This window comes from Cheilinus undulatus, linkage group 5, assembly GCF_018320785.1.
Source record: "Cheilinus undulatus linkage group 5, ASM1832078v1, whole genome shotgun sequence".
Taxonomy (NCBI): domain Eukaryota; kingdom Metazoa; phylum Chordata; class Actinopteri; order Labriformes; family Labridae; genus Cheilinus; species Cheilinus undulatus.
In genome coordinates this window covers 26907093-26934178 of record NC_054869.1, presented here as the reverse complement: position 1 = coordinate 26934178, position 27086 = coordinate 26907093, and the positions used below count along the sequence as shown (strand labels likewise).

The window sequence follows — 27086 nt, the reverse complement described above, 5'->3', positions numbered from 1 at the left end:
GGTACTGACCATCATGTGTAGTCAAAGCCAAACTAGTAGCCAGTTTCATGTTGTTGACAGACAGCAAGAATATCCTCATTTTGACTTTTTTTTTTTTTACTCAGTAGTGAATGGTTAATTTGTACTGTGGGTGATGACGTTCCACTACAACATTCATCATGTAATGTTTACTGGGCTCGAGGTCATTAGCCATGCTGGTGTCTGTACTACAACAACTCCAAATTTTTTCCCATAATTTATTATAATTGATGAATGAGTTCCATTATCTGGCTGGTTGTGTGATTTTTTTATAAATGTGTCAATAATAGTGCAGAATGACGTGAAAACCCATTGTTATGCAGAATTCACACGCATCATTTCCAGCCTTAACCCTGGCTGCCAGATTGCACAGAGCTCCTGTGAGGGTAATTCAATAGAAAGGGCAGGAAAAAAAAAATCTTCATTCTAAATTCTGTTCCACTTTCTATTCCACTGACATTGATTATCTAATGAGGGAACAGATACTGTGAAAAACGGTCACAAGCCAGCCTTTGTGAATAATTCACATGGCTTCTTTGCATGGGAAAGGGCGCCTCTGCTGAGGATGAGGTTAAAGGAAAAGAGAGAGTAAGTTGGTCCACGCTCTCTAATTACCAACGTAGATTCTGATCTTGTCAGGAGTTCCTTCACTCTCTGTCTTGCAACCACAGTGTCGATTGGCCCATTGAGCTTCCTTCTGCCTGTCATGGCCGCCTGCAAACCTGATATGTTTTCTGACACAAATTAGTGTGGAGCTCTTGCAGCTCATTAAGGCGGGAGAGGAGATTGAAATAGCAAGTGTAGGGTCCCAATCTGTTTGCCTGTCAAGGTCTGTACATGCAGACGGGTGTGTGGAAACCTGTAATGCTAGAAATGATTCCCACAGAGCAATTACAAGCAGGTATAATGGTTGCTCATTAGAGGTAGAAGTGAAAGAAGTCAGCCCAGAAGGTCCTCGACGCACAGATCCATGGCTGCTGGTCTGTCAGAACTGACTCTAAATTAGCTTCAGTGGCATGGAAAAAGTTATTTACAGTTTCTTTTGTGGCTGCTGGTAAATATCACTCGTTTAATTGGCTGATTACATTTCAAGCAGATGGCAGTTTTATTCTCTGTCTGTTCTCTCAATTAATTGGAGGATGGGCGCTGCAGAAAGTGTTTGTTCAGTTCGTCATAGAAAAGCCGGTCCTTCACCAAAAAGTCCAAAACTCACATTCAGAATGAAATGCCCAATACTGAACCCACCTGTCAGCTGCTGTTTGAGAGAGCAAATTAGACTCCATCAGGAACAATAAGAGCTCCTTCACAGCAGGCCTGTTTCCCTTTTCCAGACTTTTTTTGATAGGCTCCACTCTTTGTCTTCTAGTTTGGTCAAACCCTGAAAAACTTCTGCCAATCACCTGCAGGCTTTTTCCTCAGCAGCTTCCTCCCGGGCTGTTCTTCACGTCTGGTGTCATAGTTGTGCTAATTAAACTCAGGGTGTGCAACGATTATTGCTCACTGCTCTCCACATACATTAGCATCTGCAGAAGGCTCTCCAGTAATCTCCTTCACACAGGAAGAAGTGTGGCAAGGAAGTGTGCCTCACAAGCAGCTAATTAAACCCAACTATGCCCACTTCCCTCCCTCCGCCTTTGCACAAAGAACCCTCTAATCACTTCTAACTCAATTTGGAGGCGAGTAATTGATGCACATATAAGGTTTATGATGCGTGAAAGAGGGGAAACATTACCAGTTTAGATGTTAACAGTTTGGGCTGAGAGGACGATGTGACACTGGTGTTGTTCTTCTTCTAAATGCCTCTTCTTAATGGAGTTGTCGATTCTGACCACAAAGAGAATCATCATCAGTGATGAGATGATGATGATGATGGTACTACAATGCAACTTTTATGAGGGCCACAAACAGAATTGTCTGGGACTGATGGTAATCAATGCATTTGTGCTGGATCAGTAGCATTGGTGCTCGCGTCCTGGCTAGTGTCACTTTGCCATTTCCCCCCCTTTTTGCCAGTTTTGCCTATTTTTGTCACTTTCAACCTCTTTATGCCATTTGTTTGATTATTTGAACATTTTTTTGCCACTTTGCAACAATCTTTTGTCTCTTTTCATAGTGATCCTTTCTTTTCCAAAAGAAGTTGTCAACTTTATGGATCCTGATATTTGTGCACATTATGTCCTTGCTAAGAAGCCTGACATTACTTTACAAATCATTTAATTCCATATCCATATTGTTTACACCACTAAATAAAAGGTAAATTTGAAAAAAGATTTATTGTACAACAGCATAAATATGAATTTTTTTTTTATGCTTCGATGAGAGTGGCAACTATCAAGGTAAAAAAGAATAGATATTGTTATCACAGCCTAACCTTACAGTGGACCATGATTTCACAGATCTCCATGGTCCCCCAGACTGAGGGACATGGAGCCCCCCTTTATCCCCCCTTATAGGTGGCCTTGGTTTTAAAGCTAATCACCAGTAAGATGAGCTTTGTTTGGCTTTCTCCTGCTGTTGCTCTATGTCCATGTAGACATCCCTTTTCTTTGCAACTGTGCTCCTGATCACTCCTTCAGCTTTGACTGTAGTCAACTTTGATGAACATTTTTCCTCTCAAGCCAAAGCAGCTTGTTACAGGAAGAAAATGCAAAGTAGCAGCTACAGGGAACGGTGGTCTTTTCATAGCCTTACACTTCACTGTGTACTTCACAGGGAGGTGATGCTGCATCTGTAGCATGAGCTCAGTTTTGCAAAAAGCACTAACACATACAGTAATGTATCTGTGTCGCGCTTTGACATGTCAACCCTGCGGTTAACACGTTTCCGACTCCAGTTTCACATCCTCAGCAGCAGCATCCAGCATGAAGATGTTTTTCAAATTCCCTCCTACAAGTTCTCCCCTCTTCTCAGCCTGTAGTGGCTCCTGTAATGAACCACAGCACTTACAGCTCTTGTGATTTGATTTAAGCTCTACTGAGGGAAGGCAAATAGAAAGCTGCCAGTGGAATCCTGCAGGTTTACCCAAGTCAAATGAAGCCTTCAGGCTATGATTCACTGCATTAAAAGTATTTCATTTTCCAGAAAGATTCATCCTCAAGTTGATTTTAAACTCTGGAGAGAACCATCTAGAGATGTTTCAATATATATTTTAATAAGATGTGCTTAAGCTCAGGGGGCAGCATTGGGAATAGAGCGGTTTCATTTGACTGCTGCTCTGATGTTTTGGTTGTATTTTAATTTTTCCAACATGCTTATTATTTTACTTGGTCAAACATGGATTTGTTAGCCCAATTATTTCTTACTTAAAGTGTGGATTCATTAATACAACAGCAGATTAGCTGGAAAGGCATTTTCTTAAATATTGCTCATTATTGTGAGGACTAGGGAGAAGTTACGGCTCCAGTTAGGGGTGTCTTGGGTTTAGTCATTTCTTGCACACCCTGTGAACACAGTGGAAAGAGTTGCCTCTTTGCTGATCTATTCTTGTGTCTGACAATAAATTTCACCACTTTTTAAGCTAATTTTCTAGCACACAAGTTGTTTGTGTTAGTAGTGCAATGTTTATCACAATATCTGACACCGACCGTGCTGCAGGGTTGACAGATATCAAAAACAACTATAGTCAGTATTCTCTCTGATTGTCTCCATTACTTTGGTGTTACAGTTTCATTTAGCAGTTGTGCTTGTGCTGTACATCCAAATCGATGCACAACACAAGCAAAAATCTAGAAAAGAGAAAACATCAGTAAATGCCCTGAAGTACTTTGAATCTACTAACATTAGTGCAAAACTTGTTTACATGTTCGAGATGAACATTTGAATCAATGAATCGATCCCTTTTTCTATCTAGTGTTATTTCAAGCTCTCAGTGATAGCCTGTGATGTTTTAAACATGGAGAAAAAAAGTGGAAAACAAAAAAACATGCAAAATGAAAGGCAACACAGAAAACAACCTAATATGTCCTGATAGTAGAAGTAAAAATTGACACAAAATAAAATGCAAATTAAAATACGTGCTGATAAAACTGGCGCTTTAGCAGCATCCACGCTAATCTCTTCCTCCATAACTGCACCAGCTCTTGCTGCTGCTTGTTTACGTCACGACTCTGCTGCATCTGAAAGTACTGCCCCTCATCGCTGATCGGTCCTGTCACTTTCTAACCGGGCCCAAACAGCTCAGATGGGAGCTTTGCAAGATGGATTTGATTTGAAAAACAAGGAAATAGGCATTTCCATCTGCTTCGCATTGTTAGTGTGCTGTCACATCGTTTTTAATAAAAAGCCAATGCTGTGGATACTCGCGCACAATCCTGACTCTAGTTCTTTAGTAACAGATCACTGACTAGCTCATGTAAACACAGAAAGAGACTTTTCAATGGAGTCCAAGCAGGGTGCTTAGTAACTCATTTGTTGTTGGTGCTTTCTGCTTCCACTGGTCTGTGTATAGTCTCTAAAATGTATTAGCAGCAGTACTATCATCACACCTCTCTGCTTCCACATCCCGAGGCTTTTTAAAAACAGCGCAGCGATAGGAAGACTAAAGGGTCTTACTGCTCTGCCTCCTTGCAGCTTGCTGCAGGAGCCTGCCTAATGACTCCTAGTCATGGGAATACGTACACCTAACCGTGACCCTCAAACCATGACAGTGTGGGGCAGATATGAAAACCATTATGCCACTACTAATAACAGAATACTGTAATTGAAAAAATAGCACATTATGGTACTTGTTACAACAAAAAGCAATCTAAGTACTATATGAGATCACTTTTTAACACGCTACCCCCAACAGTGTTGGTTAGCCATTTACTTTTACAGGCGGAATGTAGCTAACTCAGTGGATAACTTCACTCATGGGGCAAAACTATAGACTATAATCATCCCAATAGCTTTAATTATTCTAACCCCAGTCTGCAGACAATAAGGAGGAATATCAGTTTATTGATGAAGCTGGCTCCTTTACTCATTACAAATGCATATTATTTAGCTGGACACTGTTTAGTACACCTTAAACTTGGTTTTAATAGTTGCCTTTTGAAATTAGTAATTCAAATATGATAGTGAAATTGACATGACAGGATAATAAAAACATTGTGAGTGTGATTTCAGGTCACAGAGTTCCCATGCATTATTATGAGCTGACATTTGATCACAGTTCCATTACTTTCCTGCTGGTATGAAACAGCAAGTCACTGAGATTGTCGTGAGCCTTAATGAGCACTTCAGGCCAATAATTCACAGAGCCTCACTCACACTGGCATTATAATGGTGCGTACACAGTTTCTATTAAGATTTCTGACATGTTGGGAGCTTTCTAATCACCCTGAGTAACCTTTACTTGGAGTTACAGCTCCTAAGTAAACACTTCTCTGGCCTGAGGCGGAGGTCTGAGCCAATCGACTCATTTGTGCTGTTCTGGAAGTGATTGCTGCCGAGTGGAGACTGCTTTAATTTGATTGATGTGTGGTTCACCAAGCCGTGGATTTGGTTGTAATTACTCTTTGTGCTCACTGTGATAAGGAAATTAATCAAGTCATTATGTTGCTCCCATTTTATCATCAGGACACAATAATTGAATAAACCAACCTCACTTGTCTTCAAAGTCACTCCAGCTCACAGCGTACTCAGCCACAGGAAGGGGAGAGGGCGGGCTATTGCTGATGAGCTGATAGATAGTGAGGTGAGAACGTTCACCTCAGACACTGTTGTCATTGTGATGAAAATAATCAAGTCAGTTCTCTAAATTCAATCACATACCACATAATGAACAATTCATTGGAGGTACTTTGTTAACAACAAATAATCAGTTTATTGAAATTAATCAAAGAAGTGTTTAAATCTTTCATAATCATATTTGCTTTCAATTAGTCCCTGGACAGTGCCTGGGGCCCACATTGACTCTGAGTTTGTTTAAGGAAAATATTACTGAAACAATTTTAGGGTTTGAGGAATCTAAGAAGAACTGTAACTTTGTTGAGATGTTGACGGAGCAGAACATCTCATCTATTTGCTGATCTTGTCTTGTACATGCAATTAGTATTTATTTAAAAAATAATAAATGCTTTCTTCTTGGTTTTTCACAGACTTCTCATTTACATTTTCTGTTGAAATTGTAAGCAAAGGCCCTTTAAGTCCACTTGCTGTAAATGGTTTCATCACAAATCCACCTGGTAGCATCCATGACAGGGATTAGGAGATCTTCTCCCTAATGGTCTTGTTTTTCTTAGGAAGCATTGGTATGTAAGACTGTTGAACAAACATATCCTCATAGTGAAATTCATTTGGGTTACATGTCAGAATTATAGTAGTAATCATGCATTTTTAATGTGTCTCCTTTATGTGAGTTTATTTACCACCACAAAATTTGTAATCTTGATTTCAGGTTGTGGAATTAATCTCATTTTTGTTAAAAGATGTCTTTTGTATATTTCTTTTATTTCATCAGGGACCTTTTCACCTACGTACACTCTATACATGTCATCATCACTGCAAGAGAAAGAATCAATCCCACATTATATTTGTAAAGCATACTCTTAAAAAGGATTAAGTCCTTCATCTAAAATTCTCTTTTTGCAAAACTATAAAAGTTAAGCAAAAACTGAAAGTAGATGACCCTATATGTCATGCAGGTAATAAGACAAAGGCCCGTCTGTCACATTCATGATGGTCCAATCAGAGTGACAAGACAAAGTGAAGAAGTAGACATGCACAGCTCCAGCATTAACCTGAGCTATACAGGCTGCTGTAGTTTATGCAAAGCAGAGCTTGTCTGTAGCTAAAATTCATGTTGAAACCTATCATAAAATGCGCAATAACACCTCCTCTGCCAAGAGAAGCTTTCAGTGTGGCTCTTTGCTCCTTTTTTAAGGAACAAATGTGGTCCAGTTCTAATAAAACTGCAGCCATACCATAGATATAAGGCCTTTGTTGGAGGAGCTGAAGACCCCCTCAAATGTTCTTCAGTCCCCCCAACAAGAATTACAGTAAAAATAGTAGGGGTGCACAATGTTGGATTTTTGCTACTATCTGATATGTAGATATTTTAGAACTCATTTTTGCCAATACTGGTATTTAATTACATTTGTTTTCACTGTAAAATACACCAATTCCATCCTGTACTAAAATTTTTTTTTAAATATTGGTAGTCTATTTTTTTTTAAGAAGCTGACAAAACATTTGATTTTTACTAGAAATAAAGGATGTATTGTTGTTGTTTTTTCAAATACAGCCATACACTAATGAAAAACTTACAGTAATGTCTCTGGGTTACGTGTGCATGACATGTTACATGTATTTTTAACAGTGAAGCCAAATACATCAGCATCTTTTAGGGCAATAAACAGCAGCAAAATAACCTGCTGACACTGAGCTCCACAGTGCAAAAAAGAAATATCTTATAAATTTAGATAGATTCTCCTTATTACTCAGCCAGTTTGCAGGATGGCTCCCTGAGATACTCCTGACAAAGTGCTTTAGATAACAACAAAAAGACAGATTCTTACATGCAAAAAGTCAAGCTATAGTTCAGAGCTTAAGTATGATTTTAAATTTTTGAGATGCAAGATGAACAAAAGAAATAAAACTTCAACATAAGTAGTTATCCTGATTCTGCTTTAAACAGCACAAACTAACTAAGAAACCAAGTTTAATGGGCATTTCACTGTAAACAGCTCTGTAACAACACAGTGACACCCACATCTCCAGTGTTGGAGAGTGGACACCTGCAGAGTGTGCGCCATGCACGGGAGACTTGGCACACAGAAGTCCATAATTGCTTTTGCCATATTTCACACACTGTCATGTAGGACGACATTTACATTCTTTTTCTATATTTTCCATGTCCGAAACATGTTATCAAAAGTGGCTGCAACTGTGGCTGCTGAGTGAGCACTCCTGTGAGTGCAGGACAGGCTTTTAAGAGTGAAATCCTCATTTCCACTGAGGCAGTGAGGCTCAACATGCTAACAGGACAGACACTTGATGTCCATAAATCTGTGGTTAGGCTAATATGTTTAGTTTTAACGAGGAGCTTCTCTATGTGACTGGAAACAAAGTTTTGCAGTTCAGGTAAGGCTATAAGCGCCAGCTAGATGTAATATAGCGGGGCTTTAAATGCATCATTAGCCCATGGAAGCCCGTAAATTCTACCACACTGAAAGGCTGATTATCAAGAGCTATAAATTCAATTATTTTCCTGTTCAGCTCCTTACCTTTGGGTGGTCACTGCTGTATTTTTAGCTTTTTCGAATGACTTAAGTAGAGGCTGTTGATGGGTTTTCCTTGACACGAAGTTTTGTCATTCTTTACCTGAAGAAAGTCCTGTAGTCATCAGGGTGATGGTTTCTTAGATGCAAAATTAAAATGGTGGTGTTGAAGGTGTGTTGTCTAGTCCTCCTCGTGTCACATGTACTTTACAAGCGATGCAAACAGCAACTTTGCCGTCTTGTTCCCACAACTCAAACCTCTCCCACACAGCTGACATGTTGAGTTTGTTGTTGGTGCGTGCGCTTCGTTATGATGTCACATTATTGGCTGTACAGATCGGCGTAAAATTTTATTATAATCGGCCGATACCGATAATTAACTTTTTAAGCTGTTATCAGTTGATGCCGATACACTATGATAATATCGGCCCTAAAAAATAGTCATTTAGAGATTTTTTAAATGCTTGAAGGGTGATAAACAGCACATTATCTGGGGGTTTCCAGATTTCAGAGCTCAGATATAAAGCAGCAGGTCTCAGAATAAAATACATCAGGAAAACATGAGTCAGATTGATTGATATATGCACAAAGATGCTGCATTTATTAAAATTTTATGAAATGCATTAATACATATGTTTTCCAACATCTTTTCCATGAACTCACCCCAACAGAAAGACTTTGAAATACCAACTCATAGTAGAGCAGCAGAATGCAATGAAGGAAAATTGTGTTGTTTAGAATGTAAGAATCTTTTTTCCTAAGTGTTAAAGAGATCAGTCCTCTACTGAGCTACTGAGATGCTCGATCCTAGAGTGACCTGACTGAGGTGCCTATAAGGTTGCAAACACCATGATCTGTTTTAGATGTTGTAGACAAGCATCTAGATGGGGTTGGACTTCAAACAAGTTCTTTAATCTTCAAAGGTTGTGGTATACTGACAAAATGAGAGCAATAAAGTACAATGCAGCATGATGGCTCACTATGTGACATGGTGCAACACAGCTGAAAATATCCCCCTCATTCCCATTTGCCCCAAACTTGGAACCTATTACAAAAGAGCATAAATGAGAACTTGAGTTACATTTCTGTTGCAGCTGGAACAATTTGAAACAAGAAATGTGAGAGTCAAGGGGTTCATGAAGAAGTTGTTTTGTGTTTAATTTTTCTGTTTTGTTCTCTTTAATTCTTGAATAGTTCATAAAAAGAGAAAATAAGAGGATTAAAGAAAAAAGCTCTCCTTGGAGAAACTACAGACTACATACAGTATTAAATGGGATAAATACTTTAACTATTGATTTGTGTGGATTCACAAGCAGAAATTACTAAGAGCCATTGGTTATTCAACAAAAGGACTTTTTATTCTTAAAGTAGATAAAGTTTAAAATGTATGTAGGGAGTAAAATGTACTCATTTCCTTGCACAGAATGGAATAGCTGTCATCATTTATTAATGCAATATTTTTTAAAGCTTTCCAGAACAAACTGTTGAGAGAATTCATTTAAAGATAAAGCCTCAAGCTTTGAAATTAAAACAGAAATCAGAAAACTGAACTCCCTTGTTTCATTATTCCAGCCTAATGCACTGTCAAGGCTTAATGCTGAAGTTGGGTGTTAGATTTGGAGCACACTAGCAAAGACGAGAAATTGCCTGGAGTCAGTGTAACTTCCTAACTGGGGCTGTACAGCCATTAAATCTTTGATCTTCGCTTCTATCATTTTGCCTTCCCATAATGCGTTGTGCGGGAGAGGAGGCGGCCAATTTGGGGCTGATCTCAGCAGCTCAAAAGGATTTGCATCCATCCTTGCAATTTATTCTGGCAGGAGGAACATCACCAAAAAATCTATTACCCATCTGTGTGCTTAGAGGAGAAAATCGGCTCCGCTGGGGAGGGAATACATGAGGTTATACTTTTTACCCAGAAGAATAGATACAGCACTTTCTCATGAGCATGCTTGTTCCAGGGGACATGACGAACCCTCAGACTGTTTTTCACAGAAAATCCAATGGGAAATCTGTAAATTTCATCAAAACACACTATAAATGATCACTTGGCAGACATCTGATCATACAGTGCCTGTAAAAAGTATCACCCCCTAGATGTTTTACCTTTTTTATTGATTTATAAATTAGTCATGGTCAATATGATTACACTTTTTGACTAAAAAATCAAAAATAAAAAAACCCTCTTTAATTCCAGAGTGGAAACAGATTTCTACAAAGTGAAGTTACATAAAAGTCTGTCATGTAAAACAAGTGACTGCATAATGTTTACCTGCTTCAAGTCAGTATTTAGTTCCGCAAATACTTTGGCTGCAATCACAGCACTGAGTCTGTGTGGATAGGTCTTAGTCAGGCTTCCATGTCTGGACACTGCAATTTTGCTCCATTCTTCTTTGCAAAACTGCTCAAACTCGGTAAGGTTGAACCAGGATTATTGACAGCCCTTTTCAAGTCCAGCCATCTATTCTCTACTGGACTGGGTCTCACATTAGAATATTCACCTTGTTGTCTTTAAACCATTTCTGTGTAGCTTTTGCTGTGTGCTTCTGGTCATTGTCTTACTGGACAATAAATCTTCTCCCAAGCTGTAGTTCCCCTGCAGACTGAATAAGATTGCCCTCCAGGATTTTCCTATATTTTCCCGCATTCACTTTACCTTTCAGTGGAAGGTAAAGTGAACGCGGAAGGCTTCCACCTTTACAAGCCTTCCAGGGACAGCTGCTGAGGAGCAGCCCCACAGCATGATGCTACCATCACTGTGCTTCACAGTGGGAATGATGTGTTGGTGGTGATGTGAAGTGTTTGGTGTTAAGCAAACATATAGCCTCTTGTCTGATAAATAAACACCATTTTGGTCTCATTAGACCAATGAACTTCTTCTACTGGACCATGAGGTCTCCCACATGCCTTTCGGTGAACTCTACTCAGATTTAATCTTGAGTTTTCTTCAGCAGTGGCTTTCTCTTTGCCACTCTCCCATAAAGCTTTGACTGATAAAGAACCAGGGCAACAGTTGTATGCAGAGTCTCTCCTATCTCAGCTGCTGAAGCTTGTAACTCCTTCTTGCACGTTCACTCAGTTTGTGAGGTTGGCCTGATCTAGGCAGATTTACACATGTGACATATTCCTTCCATTTCTTTATGATGGATTTGACTGAACTCTTGGAGATGTTAAATGCTTTGGAAATTCTTCTGTATTCATCCCCTGAATTATACTTTCCAATAACCTTTTCCCTGAGTTGCTTTGAGTGGAATGGTAGAATACTGATTGATCAGTGACTGGATCTTCTAGACACAGATGTCTTTATACTACACTCACTTAAGAAACATTCACTGATCTCAGTTGATCCCAATTTCACTAATTGTGAGACTACTAGCACCAGTTGGCTGGACCTCTGTTGAATTAGGTCAGTCACCTTAAAGGGGTGAATATTTATGCAGTCACTTATTTTACCTTACATATTTTGTTTAATTGACATTCCTTTTTAGAAATGAACTGTAGAATCTTCGACATTTGATAGTTTTATTGTAATTTTTTTTTTGTCAAAAAAGCCAAATATATTGACAATGATCGATTTATAAAATCAATCAAATGGAAAAACATCCAAGGGGGTGAATACTTTTGGCACTGTACTTGACAGAAAACATCAGCTCACTTAGAAGCTCATTTAGATTTAAGTGTGTTTCAAAATTTCTAAATGTCATCTCATAAATGTCAAGCTTTTCATACAGAAACCTCATGGCACATCCTCAAGTTTTAATGGCAGCTTCATTGATCTTTTGCTCTTTGGTTTAATTGATTGGGGCTGCTTGATTACATGCTTATGTTTGTGTCAGAATTCAGCTAATTGCATCAAACCCTCCTAACATTTAATCAATGCTTTTAGCAAAAGTATCCTCTGTAAATCATAACTTTGAACAAGTTACAAGTGGAGTAACAGTTTCTCTTGAGAGGGAGATGTCTGACTCTCTTCCTGTGGGTGTTATTGCTCGCTCGAGTCCTTTGGGTGATGATGAAGTTGTTCTTGACTCGAGTCTGAAACTTGGGTAAACACTTAGAGTAAATTAAAGCAGGGCGCCTTGAGACCACCCTGTTTGGGTTTTAATTGTGGCAGTAGATCATCTCTTTCCCTGGTAATTATCTCAACTATCATCACTTCTATAATAACCATAATCAATTGTTCTTAGTGACTCTGACGGGGATAATGAAAAGTTTATTAACCTCACATTGGGATGGAGAACTCTTAAATCATCCTTGGAACCAGAGAGAGAAAAAAAGAAAACATCCTGACTCCTGCACACTTTTCTCTCACTTCTGCAGATTTCTCCTTAGAGGATAAAGGTCACAGAAGTCCTTCCACAGTCTCAATTAGCAGCTTTGATAGCTCTGGCATGTTTACAAGCTTGTGGCTGAGATCAGAGTTATTAAAGACCCTGTAAAGACAACTCCAAAATTTGTGTCTTAACACACTAGATATGTTGGAATATGGTTGCTGTGAAAATGTGAAAACACTGAGATCTACATGTGACTGATTTTTGGATTTAGAAAGTTTTTCACCTCTTTCCTGGCTTGGTTTCATGTGGGCGGGGCCAATATGTGGGCTCATGATGTCACAAGCCCACAGTGGGGAATGACCCCACCCCTCTAACACTACAATATAAACACACAGAGCATTTCATCTTAGTCCAGTCTGTTGTTAGCTGAAGTCACTGCCTTTAATGAAAGTTAACAGACAGTTAAATGCTGTTTTTTGTTTATTGTGAGGTAAATTTGCCAAATCTTTCAGCCCAAGTTATCTGGATCAGTTAAAGCATCACAACAGACTTGAGCCAGAAAACGGCCTTTGTCTCTTCTTCTGAGGTCAACAAAAGGTCAAGAGAAAGGATAATGGTGTGAGTGCTTTCCTCCATTCAGATTGTATCATTTTTTTTAATCTGAGAGGATTGTATTTCTCCTGAGTGGGCGTGGCTTCAGCTCATTTAACAGACACGCCCACACCATCCTGGAGCAGATTTTACTGCCTCATTTTTCATCATTTTGAAGCTTAATTTTGTGACCTCGGAGATTTTTTATTTGCCTGAAATTTGATTTAGGGGTTCGTCACACAGTGACCTGTCATAAAACAAACCTAAATACAGATTCATTTTCACTTTACAGAGTCTTTAAGGAGCTCATTTGGACCATTTGGAAACCTCCTGTTTTGAATAATCAGGATGTTTGGGTTGTTACACTGTGGGCTCCTGAGAACATAGATAATATCAACTCTTTTAAGCTGAATCTGGCTTTACAGTTACAAACACTGAACTGTGTTTTGAAACAACTTTGAAAATGAGTTAATAATTATAATTTCTGTCTTTCTATTCTTCGTTGTGTTCTTCATACTTCTGAAAGTGATCTCTCATCCATTGATCACCTGTTGTTGTTTTCCTGTTTTTGCTTCAGGATTAGGTCTATTGATCCTTCCATTTGTGTCCTCTAACTTATTTACCACAGTTTGTTATTCACTTGAACTATTAGGCTTGAGTCCAGCACTCAGCAGGACAGAGCCCTGTTAAGGGTTGCCATGGACACCATCACAACAGATGATTGGTTAGATGGTTTGAGAGGAGCCTGTAACAATATCAGTGATTTTGAAAAGAAGTCCATGCAAAATTATAATCATTTATAATATTCACTGTTTATTTGAAAAGAAAAAATGTACTAACCATCAGATTTGTTCAGATTTGTATCGTTTAAGGAACAAAAAATGACTTTGATTGAATGGACTGCACTGGAAAGTCTGTATTGTCCCCGAGGGCAGTTTAATTCACAGCAGGAGTCCACACAGGCTTTTTATACATCATAAAAAATACACAGAAATGCATATTTGTTCTACTTAATCATAATAAAAATGATGATAATGAGCACTTTTCAATACAAATAACAAACTGCTTTATAAGAAATATTGAAACTTAGAAAGAGCACACTGACAAAATAAGCAGTCACATAAGAAAACAATCAAACAATAAAGAGAGATTAAACAGACTAAGTATTAATTAGATAAAATTAAAATCAGAGAGTCAAAGCCTTTTTTGTAAAAGAATGTCTTGGGTAAAGAAATAAAACAAGTCACTGACTCTGCAAGTCTGATCTCCTCTGGCAGGCTGGTCTAGAGTCTGGGAGCTCTGACGGCAAACATTCTAATGCCTTTTTTTCAGCTTTGACTTTGGAACAGCCAGCAGAGCTCGGATCTCAGGCTGGGACCTGGTTCATAAGGTGATAAAAGCTCAGAAATATAGGAGGGGACCAGCCACTTTTGTGCCTTAAAAGTTAGTAAAAGAATTTTAAAATCAATCCTAAAATCAACTGGCAGCCAGTGGAAAGAAGTTAAAATTTGGGGTGTTGAACACATCCATGTTCCTCTTGTAAACTGAACGGCTGCGTTTACGCCCTCTGCAGGTGGTAGATTCATTTTGGGCTGAGACAAGTGTATACACTGTAAGAACAAACAGTGAAAGATTTTTTAGAAAAAAACCCAAAATGAGTTGTGTTAATGTACACATCTAAAATAGCTATTTTCAGCTCTATCAGTAAGAGTTGATTGAACAGATGTTTAGATTTCAGTAAATAGTACTTAATCATTCATACTCAAGTTATTTTTTGTTATTGTACCCAAATTATTTGACTATTATCCCTTAATCTGCAGTTTTCCCAAAATGTCTTAAGACACTTTGCAACCTGACTGAAGTTACTGACTCAGTTAGACAAGTCCAGCAACTATAGTATACAAGGGAAATAATGAATATGATGGAAGAGGACTTCCTGGTTTAGTGCGTACTTTTTACTCATTGTTACTTGTAGTTCCTTAAGTCGGACCAGTTTGGGTGGCATTAATGTTCAGAATTGTAGTACGTGATGGAAATAAAGGAAAACTGCAGTCAATGAAGACCATGTAGCTTTGTGAAAAATACTTCAACATGTTGTTTTGAGTTGGATTTATACTTTGAGTGTAAGAAAGCTTTCATGGTGCATTTTATCTTGTGAAAGTCTTGTTAATCCAACATAAATGTACAAGAAATGATCACTCAAAAAATGTATTTCCACTTCTTTTAAACTTTAGCATAATCAATTTCAACAAACATTTTGAGCAGTTTCAGCTTGTTTGGTTTTACAGTGTAATGAGTTAAGTTGAGTTAAGCTGTAATCGAGGCAGGGGGAAATAAAAGCACAAGTTTCTCAAAATCTTTGCATGACACTCGAATTATGCTGACTGGTCCAAACTGTTTCTGGATCCGTTGTAGACACGAGCATTGCAAGATGACAGACGTGGAGTCTGGGAAATCCATCTGCTTTGCAAGGTTTAAAATGTGAAATTAAATTTATAAATGATAAATAAATGGTAAATAGATAAATAAATGATTTTAATGAGTGTAGTGAGCATTTTCTCAGTCATGTGTAAGAGCTTATTGGAGTGTCAAATGGATTGTATTTAACCCCATGATGACAGAAAGATGTCATAAAGTTTCTGGGCTGGTCATTTCATTTTGTAATGATCCTTACTACCTGCAGTCAAGTAACAGAAATTTGTGTTCAGTGTGCTCATACAAAGAGCATATTTTTAGGCGTACCATATATGCAAGAGCCGTCCATATCAAGAGCCATTCATCCTTGGCCGGATGTCGCTTCAAAAAAGTGGGGCATGGAGTAAGAGTTTACCCACTTCTGTGGGTACCACTACACCACTGACAGGGAGTGTTTTCGTATTTAACTTAGCTTATGAAGAGGTATACATTTTCTCATCTACTTTAAAAAAAACTGATAAATACATTTTCCAAAATGTGTCATCATTCCCCTTCAAAAGTAAGGAGACAATTAAGATGCACCACCTTCCTGAGATTAAGATCAGTATCCAGTGCACATGTGGAGCTCTTATGTAGTATTCAACAGAATGAGTATAACTAAATGGACCCATGAAGCAGAGGTTGAGAGAGTACAAGCTGATTCACTGCTGAGAGCAAAGTGCATCAAAGCTGGAGTGGATTTATCTGTTTGTGCTTTATGGGAAAAATGAGATTACAGAAAATAAAATGTACAAATGTCCCTGGAGTGTCTCTGAACTCTATTTTTTAAGATCTCATTCTGTCACAGTGGGGTTTATGGGTTGGAAGAGAAAGGTTGCATTCAAGTGCTGTGTTTTATTGTTTCCCTACAGATCCTCTTTAAGCTCAGTACATACTCTTCCTACCCAGAAGGCCAGCTGATGTAAACTGTCACAGTCTTTGAGTAAACACAATTTGATGGAGCAGAGTGTAGATGTAAACATGTCTGGTAAATTTTAATTGATGCAGGTGAGCATGTAATCTGTTAATTGCTGGTGCAGTTTTAGCACATTTTTTAACACAAATACCAGAGCTGTGAAGCACTGTTTGCTGGCTACTTTAATGGCTGCCTGCATGCTCCTGCACACCTGTACCACATCAGCTGATTGTTTGAAACCACCAACAGAGAGGCGCGGCCGTGTGAAGCAGCAGACAGATTACAGAGCAGCTTCTGGCAGATATTCTAGCAGTTTATTTCAATTTTACATCATCAGTGGGGTGGGGTTAGTAAAACTGTTTACAAGCAGCAATGATCTTCCTGTGGTGCTGGCAGTTGATGTTTGATGAAAATCCAAGCACAAAGCTGGAGGGGCAGACAGATGGTTAGATAGAAAAAAAAAAACAAGAAAGATGTTTCATATTTATGACCTTTGTTGTTGGAATATATAGACCTTTTAAAGCACCAAACTTTGCATTTGTGCATACCAGTTTCAGGTAAGATGTACTCATAAATGAGCTTGTTTAGAGCAGCAACTATGAATGAATTCAGTCCAAAAAGCCAAAAATGTACATCACTATCATGCAATTATTCCAAAGAGCATTTCACAGGTGAAATTTTAAAATTGCAATTAAAATTTCTTGGTTGATTTTTCCATCCTTATTAATTTACACTCCCTTTCATTTTAACATAGCCATGCTCTCAAACATGTTCCTGTAGACAAAAATATGATATGATGCATTATTCACTTTTTATTCTGTGGCAAATCCTTGTTTAATCATTTGAATTAAGTTAAATGTCAGCTATTTTGCCAGAATAGTGCAATCTATGGTCCAAAAACATATAGAAAGTGTAAAAAATGGTTTACTGTGGTATTTTTAGAAATATGTGGCTATTATCACATGAAACACACACCAAAAGATACTTCAGATCATTCTAAGCTTCACTTATATAAAAGAGTACTTTGAATTGTGAGGTGGGTATCACAAACCTGAACCTCTAAATTTCATTTCATGAGAATAATGCTTTCACAAGTTTTGCAAAATTTTCTCTTGCATAGTTAAAAAAAAACCTCTTTGATATATTTAAAAAAGAAGTAGGAAATAACACCATTTTTTAGAGATTTTTTAACCATAACACTGCAGTCACAGTTCAAATAAAAGTCTTCCTTTTACAACAAAAATATAATTACATGTAGAGGAATGTCAGAAACATAACACTTTAAAAATGTTCACTGAAAATAAGGCAATAACTGTGTAATCTTTTTTTTAAATTTATTTTTTATTATTTATATTTTTAGGAAACTTACACAAATTCCCCCCAAAAAACTTTTAAGACTATTTTTAATTTTCTCATCACATTTTTGTTTCAGTGACAAATTTGGGAGACAAAAAATTAGGAATCTGAAAATAAAAAGCAAAGTTTAAGTGGAAAAACTTAGAAATATATACTTTGAGTGTTAGCAGTATGCAGGAATTAAAAGGTTTTAGGAAATTATTGCCTTTTTGTCTTCATGGTATTTCCAACTCTATTTGGTGCCTTTTTTAGTAGAATTTTCCATATTGTGTCTCACAATTGTGTCTTTACTGTGTTGTACCGTAAAACCTTCTGTCTATATATGAAGACATCAATTTTTAAAAAAAACTTGTTGTTGGGATAAATGTTTAGTTGTTATACTTGTCAGGCCCTACTTATCCCAAATAGGTAGGAAATAATAAAATGTATGACAAATGCTTGGTTCTCAGGAGATTAATCTTGATTGGTGTATTCATTTTTAGAATTGCATTAACTGCATGTTTTATTGTCCTTTGCAGTAGACTCTGGTTGAGCCACTGCAGCCACAGTGATGTAAATAAAGTCCACCACTGCTCCTTTATGTTTCATTTCAGTTTAAAAAAACTCACAGACAGCTCAGTCATCTGCTGCCCGTGTTATCGGTTATTTCACTTTTCACTGTTCCTTTATTTCTTTATCAGTCACAAATTCCTTTTTTGTGTGGTTGAGTTCATGCCATAATCATTGGCTGACTGAAGTTCCCTTGTTTAATTTCAGGTCTGCACTGACACAAGAAGTCAGTTACCCTTAGTTTACTGCAGTACAAAAATCAAAAATGAAACAAAATTATTCAAATGCAAAGCAGTGGAGTTTTATATGGGGAGATAAATCATGATGAAATGTTTAAATAATTTACAGCCCTAGTTAAAAGAACATTTAAGAATCCTGCTAATTCTTGATCTGAAAATGTACCATTGAGTTGTGTTGTACCAGTTCAGTGTTTCTCTGCAATATTTTACTTTGAATATGAAACAGTACACACAGTTTTTATGGTCATGAAACTTTAAGCAGGACAACAAAGGACCAACCATCCCTTTAAATATCATCAATAAAACCTTATCTTCTCTAATCTTAATGAAATATCCAGATATTTGTTTTGAAATTGTAACCTGAAGCTGCTGCAAGAACAAGAGAGAGAAAGAGAGAGCACTCTCTGAATTGCAAAACTACCTTGGCAGTTGGCAATGTTTCAGTACATTGCATAATTTGCACAATGTGCATGACTTTAGCTGCAGTTTTGGTCACCGAAAATAAATTCACCAATATTGGATGGCGAGAACCTCTGTTTTGTTGTGTTTCTTCTCCCATTTAACTGGCTCATTTTTAGCTTGGACTTTCTGTTTTTGAACAGCAGTTAAAGGCAGAAAGGAAAAAGAGATATCTATCAGAGGTTAAGACAGAGTGGACTGAATTCATTGCTGGTTCAGTATTTAAATGAGTTTAGAATTACAAATATGCAGTACTTGACTAAAATGATGCTGCTTTCAGTTGCCAAAACTACCAACATTAAGGGCACACAGGATGTTGAATCTTATGTTTGGTGTCCAAACTGTCAACCCTGGCCTCCCTGTGACTTGGGTTTTGAAAGAGTGTCCCACTTTCCAGATTGGAAAAACATTGTGTGTTAAATTAATCCAGGCAGCCATCACCATGTGAAATTTAGTTGGCTAATTAGTTGCATTTTGATGTTTTTTGTTTGGAGACATCATTGGCACTCACACTTCCTGCACTATAAAATGTCACTTGGTCCAAGTTTAGAAACACACAGTAGTGAAAATTACATCCTCACTTTTTTTCTCACTGTAAAAGTGCAGTCTTCATTTTTGCGGTGTGTTTCTTGCACCATCTGTTAGTATTTGTTACCCAACCACGTGACAGTGAACAGCAGCGGTGTATGACAGAGTCTAAAGGAGTGAGACGCTCCCTCTGTGACAAAGAGCAAAACAGGAGCCAGTCACAGCACGGCCACTCTCTAGATTATAAAAATAGTCCTCACAAAAGGAGGCAAACATACACAGTGTGACAAGCTGGAGAGATGGGGGCCACAAAGTTATAAAATGGGACCTGAATCTCCAGCATACAGACAATGGTTTCAATGAACAGCTCTTCCTAGCATGCCATATTTCAGCAGGGATTGGAGCAGAGCTGATCCCTGTCCATGACTCCATTTTACCTGCATTACGGTAAACAAATCCAGTCAGGATTTTGGAGGATTAGTGTCCACATAATTCTCCGTCATGAAGTACTTTAACTTAATCTGCTCAGTATTTGCATTCATTTCAAGCGTCTTTTTTCCCGTTTGGCGCATTGAATTGTCCCTTTAAATACCTTCAATCATTTCCTGGTTGTGAATTAGGACTAAAAAAGGATTTTAGCTTGAGAGAGACTATCGTACATATATGTGTGAGAAAGAGGGAGAAGAAGCAGTGACTATGGTCTGACAGATGCAAACAGCCTTCTATAAATCCTGGTGTTTATAGCCTGGAAAGTTTGGGACATAAATTGCGTGGCCAGATCATGGGAATGTGCATCAGTGATGGCAAATCGATTTCATTTAGAAGTCATCAGCCGTGGTTCTGAGAGTGACAGAAAATAACAAAGAGGCAGAAGGAGGGTGGGGGCTACTTTCCTCCCTGGCTTTACTCAGGGACACAGATCAACATGATGAGTGTTCAATGGCACAAATGTTTCAGCTTTTTTATGCCCTCGGAGCAAGTAAATTACCTTTATTGTCCTGTTGGTCATGATGTATAAACAGGTCTGAAACATCAATAGTTCAGGGACCAATGACCTCTATGTACAACTAAAGACTGCTTTATAATTAGGAATGGTTTTCATACCTTGCCGATGGTTTTGCTTAGTCCTCTATTTCTATTAAATGTATGAAATGGACAAAATAAGTTGTAGGGTATATACCCTCAACCTGCTACAGGGGACTACAGATGACAATTAGCCCATGGCTACAATCTGGCACTTTTACGTATCCATGTTCATGTGCATTGTCCCTTTTAATAAATAGATAAAAACTAAATAAAAATAGAAAAAATTACAAGGTTTGTCTGTATTGGCCTGATTGGTGTTGCAATGGTGTTGGAATTTATTTACTACCTCCAGCAAGGAGGTTATGTGATTGGGTGGGTTTGTTTGTTCGTTGGTTAGTTTGTTAGCAACATAACTCAAAAAGTCATGGACGGATTTTCATGAAATTTTCAGGAAATGTCAGAAATGGCATAAGGGAGAACTGATTAGATTTTGGGAGTGATCCTGATCACCGTCTGGATCCAGGAATTTTTTTTAAGGATTCTTCACTATTGGGAGATAGGGCTAATGGCAGAGGTCTGCACTCTCTGAGTGCTTTTCTAGTTTTCTCTTGTCTCTGTCATCAAGTTTTTACACTTGGTTTTGTCGTGTTTGTCAACATAATGTCTCTTCACTTGTCCTGTTCTGTGCAGCATCACTTAATAAAGAAAACAATTGTGGTCTAGATTTGCTTTAAATGGAAAGTGTCATGAAAGAACTATTGCCTTGGTTTTGGTCATATTAAATCAATGAAAGCAAAAAAAAAAAAAGTCCATATAGGGACAGTTTTCATGAATTACTTAATTTGACCTTTATTTAATCTAAAAAAAAAATGTGGGCATTTCCTCATTTTCAATGAGGTCAAGAGTACAACCATTAAAAAATGCATTAAACAAAATAATACAAAAAAATTCAACAATGCATTTAAAAACAGTTATACATTCAAATGCAGAATAGTTTGTTAAAGTTTAAAACTGTCCAATAGGAACAAGTGTTTGCAGTGTACATGTTTGTTGTAAAGTTTTCAGCAGAGAAGCTAAAAGCAGTTCTTCCAAAAAAAGTTTTTGAATGTGGAACTTCTAACATCAGCTGGTTACTAGATCGTGTTGAGTATTGATTATGTGACTGATTAACAGAGATGTTATATATGATAGCATTTTACCTTTTAAGGTTTAATAAATTAATAAGAACTAGTGCATGTCACTTCTTAGTTACACCTTTTTATATAAAATACACTGGTGAGTGGAGTAACCGTCACCAGTAATGAATCTGAGGGCTCAGTGATAAATGGAATCCAGGGGTTAAAGAGTAGAGGTAGAGGCGTTTCTATAAAAAACATCACCATAATCTAAAACAGCCAGTGATACGCTTCCTACTGAGCAATGGGAAGTCAGTTTTGTTACTGTGGATAAATAAGTTATTTTTTTCTCAATGATGCATGTTATGATGTAACTGTCAGGGTCGACTGTTAGTCTTGGTTCCATCAAAACGAAAAACATTCTGTTGTTATATGAAAAACATTTTCACATTTTTATTACATATAGCTTCCATGAATAGACAAGAAAGACGTAGCCTCACTTGCCTTTTTATGGCAGCTGTTGAAACCCATCTAAATGTAAATGTTAAAACAGGACAAGTGGGATGTGGAGGACAGTAAATGACTTTAAAGCCACAGTGGTGCAGCAGTAAGATGCAGCACTGATTTTTGATTATTGCAGATTGAAGCTGGGGCAAATTTCTATTACAGACTTCCTACATTTTCTTGGGATTGGTCTATAGAATATTTTTTTGGGATGGCACTTTCTAAATACATATGTAGACTCTGAGATAGTTGCAGTGAGACACTGCAGACATGTTATATGCAGCTCAATCAACCAACACACTGTACACAGTTGAAAGAGGCTCCATGAATCAAATTGGCTGTTTGAACTGTTAGCATGAAAAATGTTAATTTTCTCATCATGTTAGACTGGATTGCAGGGATGAGCACTCAGTTCCCCCAAAATCTGCTCCAGTTTCCAAATCTCTTTAAAACCATACCAATGCTTGTGTTTGGCACCAAAAGTGCTTGGCTGGAAACACTATTATGATTTAGCTGTAAATAATTATTCATTATTGAATTTTTCTTTAAAATGGAATCAATTTTGGTCATTTGACAGAAATCTGAGTCTTTGACGGGCTTTGTTAAAGTTTCAAAGACAGATACTCCTGCTGGATTGTGATGAGGAGCCATAATGTTGGATCTAACATGATGACAGTGATCAAGCATCCAAGTCTTATTTTTTGTTCCTGATATCTCAGTCTTGCTGTCAGATGGTCTCAGCATTAGAGATACTTTAGGTCCTTTAGAACAAGGGTCCAAAAAAAATGTTGACTAACCAGTCAAATTAGCAAGTAGATAAAAAATCCATCTGCCAAGCATAATTTACCAGTCGAAATCATAGATTTGGTTTTAATGTCACGTACATGTCTTTTTCAATACACTTCATTGAGTTAATAAGTGACTATGTTCCTTCGGATCATAAATTGGTGTTTTCACATCAGAATTAAAAAGAGAGAGAGAGGATTTATTCTTTCTGCTTTCATTTTGTCAAAGGTACGAGTGCCCAGGGCACCCCTCAGCTCTGCTTCTGTGTATTAAGCTCATAAGCATTACAAACAAATATTTTAGATCTGCTACAGAAAACATGTTTCTTTTTTTCCACTGTTGGAGCTGTGGCAGTGTATGTGTGTTTAAGTCTTTGTGTGTATCACTGGCTGTGTGGGCATTGCATGTTGTGCTAGACAAACAATTAACAAGGTGCATGTGTTTAGGGACTACTGTATGCATATTCAGTATAGAGTGCTGTCTAACTGAGTCTATATGGATACGTCTACACCAGGCTGTGGGAAAGCATACAGCTTTGAGTTGTTGATTATTGTTACCTGTGTGATAAATACAGACATGGCGATGAGGTTTTATTTGTGACTATTTGTTCTTCTCCCAATCCATAGCTCTCTTGCAGACTGAAGAAGCTTGTCCTCCAGGTTTTTCCTATATTTTGCCGGATTCATTTTACCCTCTACCTTTACAAGCCTTCCAGGGCTGGCTGCTGAGAAGCATCCCCACAGCATGATGCTGCCACCATCGTGCTTCACAGTGAGGATAACATGCTGTCTGATGGCCAAAAAGCACCATTTTGGTTCCACCAGACCAAATAACATTCTTCCACTTGACCATGGAGTCTCCGACATGCCATTTGGAGAATCTACTCAGATTTAATCTGAGTTTTTTTCAACAGTGACTTTCTCTTTGCCACTCTGCCATAAAGCTTTGACTGGTGAAGCACCCTGGCCAAAGTTGTTGAGTCACTCCTATCTCAGCTGCTGAAGCTTGTAACTCCTTCAGAGTAGTCATAGGTGTCTTGGTGGACTGTCTCACTAGTCTCCTTCCTGCACAGTCACTCAGTTTGACAGGCCTGATCTAGGCAGATTTACACAATTGCCATATTCCTTCCATTTCTTCATGATGGATTTGGCTGAACTCCAGGGGATGTTCAGTTTCTTGGAATCTTTTTTTGTATCCATTGCTTGACTTACTCTTTTCCGTAACCTTTCCTCTGAGCTGCTTGGAGTGTTCTTTTGTCTCCATGGTGTAATGGTAGCCAGGAATACTGTTTAACCAGTGACTGGACCTTCTAGTCACAGGTGTCTTTGTACTACTCACTGCGCTCAGGTGATCCCCATTTCACAACTTTTGAGTCTATGTGCACCAATCTACTGGACCTCTGTTGAATTATGGCAATCAGTGTAAAGGTGGTGGATATTTATGCAATCACTAATTTTACACTACAGACTTTTGTTTAACTGACATTACTTTGTAATTTACTTTGGGATTCCCCACCTAACCAATATTAATCACATAAAAAAAACAGAGAACAACTTTAAAGTATTGTTGATGTTTCTTTACGGAGTTATGCCTTGACATTCCACCATCTCTCTTCCTCCATCCTCCTTGATCGGAGTAATCATTCTTTGCACTCCATCTCTTTATCTCCCCCCTCACCTCTCAAACACCCGGTCATGTTGGAGCACCCAGTCTGTCGTTTTACATTATTAGTTCCCTGCTCTGGGGCTGCTCCCTCTTATGCAGAGAAGCAGGGGAAAAGGCAGGTGAGCAAGATGGAAAGCGACGGCTCCTGCCTGCTCGTTGCTGGGGGGAGAGGAGGAGGTGGCGTTGACGGCCTAATCTCTGTCTCTGATTATCTTCTCATTACGATCAGATGGGAGCCACTCGAAGAAGAGGAGAATGTGTAATTACACTCACATCTCCCATGACTAAAACAGAGGATAATAAGCAGGGTGGGAAGTGTGCTCATGCCTTATTATTCAGTTTATGTAGCATTTGTTCTGCAGGAACATTAAATGAGGGGTGAGGAGTTTTGGATGTTGAAGGTTGGATTAGCAAACACCTGATTTATTGTAAAACAAAAGTATTTTCCCTGCTTACAAATGCAGAGAATATTTCAAAATGGGGCTGATAATTACATTTTTACCTCCACCAAGGAGGTTATGTGATCGTCAGGGTTTGTTTGTTTGTTAGCAACATAACTCAAAAAATCATGGACAGATTTTCATGAAATTTTCAGGAAATGACAGAAATGGCATAAGGGGGAACTGATTAGATTTTGGTAGTGATCCGGATCACCATCTGGATCCAGGAATTTTTTTAAGGATTCTTCACTATTTGGATAGGGCTAATGGCGGAGGTCTGCGCTCTCCGAGTGCTTTTCTAGTTTTCTCTTGCTTTTATGCCTGTATTCACATATGCTGTAACTAACAATTTATACACTCTGGGTTTGCAGAAATAGAAACAATTTCAACTCTTTTTTTTTTGTAAATATGCATCCTTTATGGCTGCATCTGCAAAGCACAAGATAGAAAACACCATTTCCCAAAATGTCAGGGCAACTGGAGCATGTAAATAACTACATTTCAATTGACATCTTGATTTGAATGGTAAATGGCTGACCTCCAATTTTTTCCCAGAGTATGGCTGGAAGGGAGAAATGGAGGGGAATAAAACACATATCCAGCAGACCAGAGGGAATAGGGCTAACCAAGCATGCTAAATCCTCCTCCCTGTTGTATGATGGAAGCGTTAACTGTGCAGACAGCTCCAAAAAAATTGCTGAAAAGTTCTCCTGAGAAGTGCAAAAACTAAAACTCTCCTTTTCTCTTCATTCACAGCTCAGAGACGACTGCCTGCCTGCCTCTCAAGACTGATGAGAGAAAAGTGGCGGACTCCCGGGTGGACACTGCTAACAGAAACGGCTGCATCAAAGGAAAAGGGCGCAAACACCACAGTCATCGCAGGGCTAGGAGGTGAGCTGGCTTGAAAACCATCAAGAAAATTTAAAAGAATAAGTACCTGAAAAAAGAAAGTAGAGAAATCAGGTGCTTTACATTTCTGACTTTTTGTTCCTTTGGTTGCTATTGTAGATTTAAGTGCCTCTGATAAAGCCTTTTTAAAGTATAACAAAACTCCTTGAGGGCTTTCTTCTCAGTGAGAAACAGCACTAATCTCTATATTCTGTTTTGGTGAATGTAAACAGTCTTATCAGGTCAGCCCCAGTGGAGAAATACAAACATGTTGTGAGGAATTCCACACTCTGTCATTCAAACGCTCTCTGTTCACCAACACCTACAACCAAAAAGTCTGATATATGCTAATTCTCCAGCTTCTTATTTTGAGGCTGGAGAAAACAATTCAGATACATGTATATATTTATATTTTTCTGAAGAAACCCTTTAATTAATCCGACACCTTCAAAGCCTTTTCTCACAGCTACACAGCAGGGAAGCAGAGGATGATATGTAAAACATGACTGCAGCCACATCTGAAGAGTTACAGAGGATCGCATACAAATCACTTCTCTTTGGATGAACTTTATCCAGCTTCACTTTGTTTTCTGAGTTGAGCAGTGAGCAGACATATAAGGGCTCTGGGTATCTTTTTTTGTTAGTTTGTGGTGCAGAGAAAATATCTGGAAGATAAAAGCACAGGGGGAAAGATTTGTAGTGTTTCCCAGTTTAAAGAGTTGGATTTTTTTTTTCTGTTTACACAAGAGGACTGATTTCAAAAGGCAGAGAGATATAAGGAGCTATTTAAAACTTTAGAACTGAGGGGTTAGAAGAGATGGCTGGAATGATGTGGACTCACTCACTAGACTGGACAGCTTCATTAATGAGGACAGACATCAAAAACGAGGAGATTGTTAAACCTTTGATCACAAGGTCACCTGGCAGGACAAGCAGCTACATCAAGCTGTGGTTGGGCGTCTTCATCCCAGACACCATCCCAGACACTAAATTTATCATTTGTATGCAAAGATTTATAAGTACAAATAAATAATGGATCCCAAGTGTCCCGGAAAAAAACAAATTCATGTAGAAACT

At 38.2% G+C, this 27086-nt stretch overlaps 1 protein-coding gene across 1 annotated transcript in view; it reads left to right on the top strand.

Moving 5' to 3' along the window:
* The window catches only part of srrm4 (serine/arginine repetitive matrix 4), a 99913-nt gene that overhangs the window by 43150 nt on the left and 29677 nt on the right, over positions 1 to 27086 (top strand). The window contains exon 2 of the mRNA XM_041788354.1: positions 25878 to 26012. Within this exon, the coding sequence (XP_041644288.1) occupies positions 25878 to 26012 (135 nt within the window). The remainder of the gene's footprint in view (positions 1 to 25877; positions 26013 to 27086) is intronic.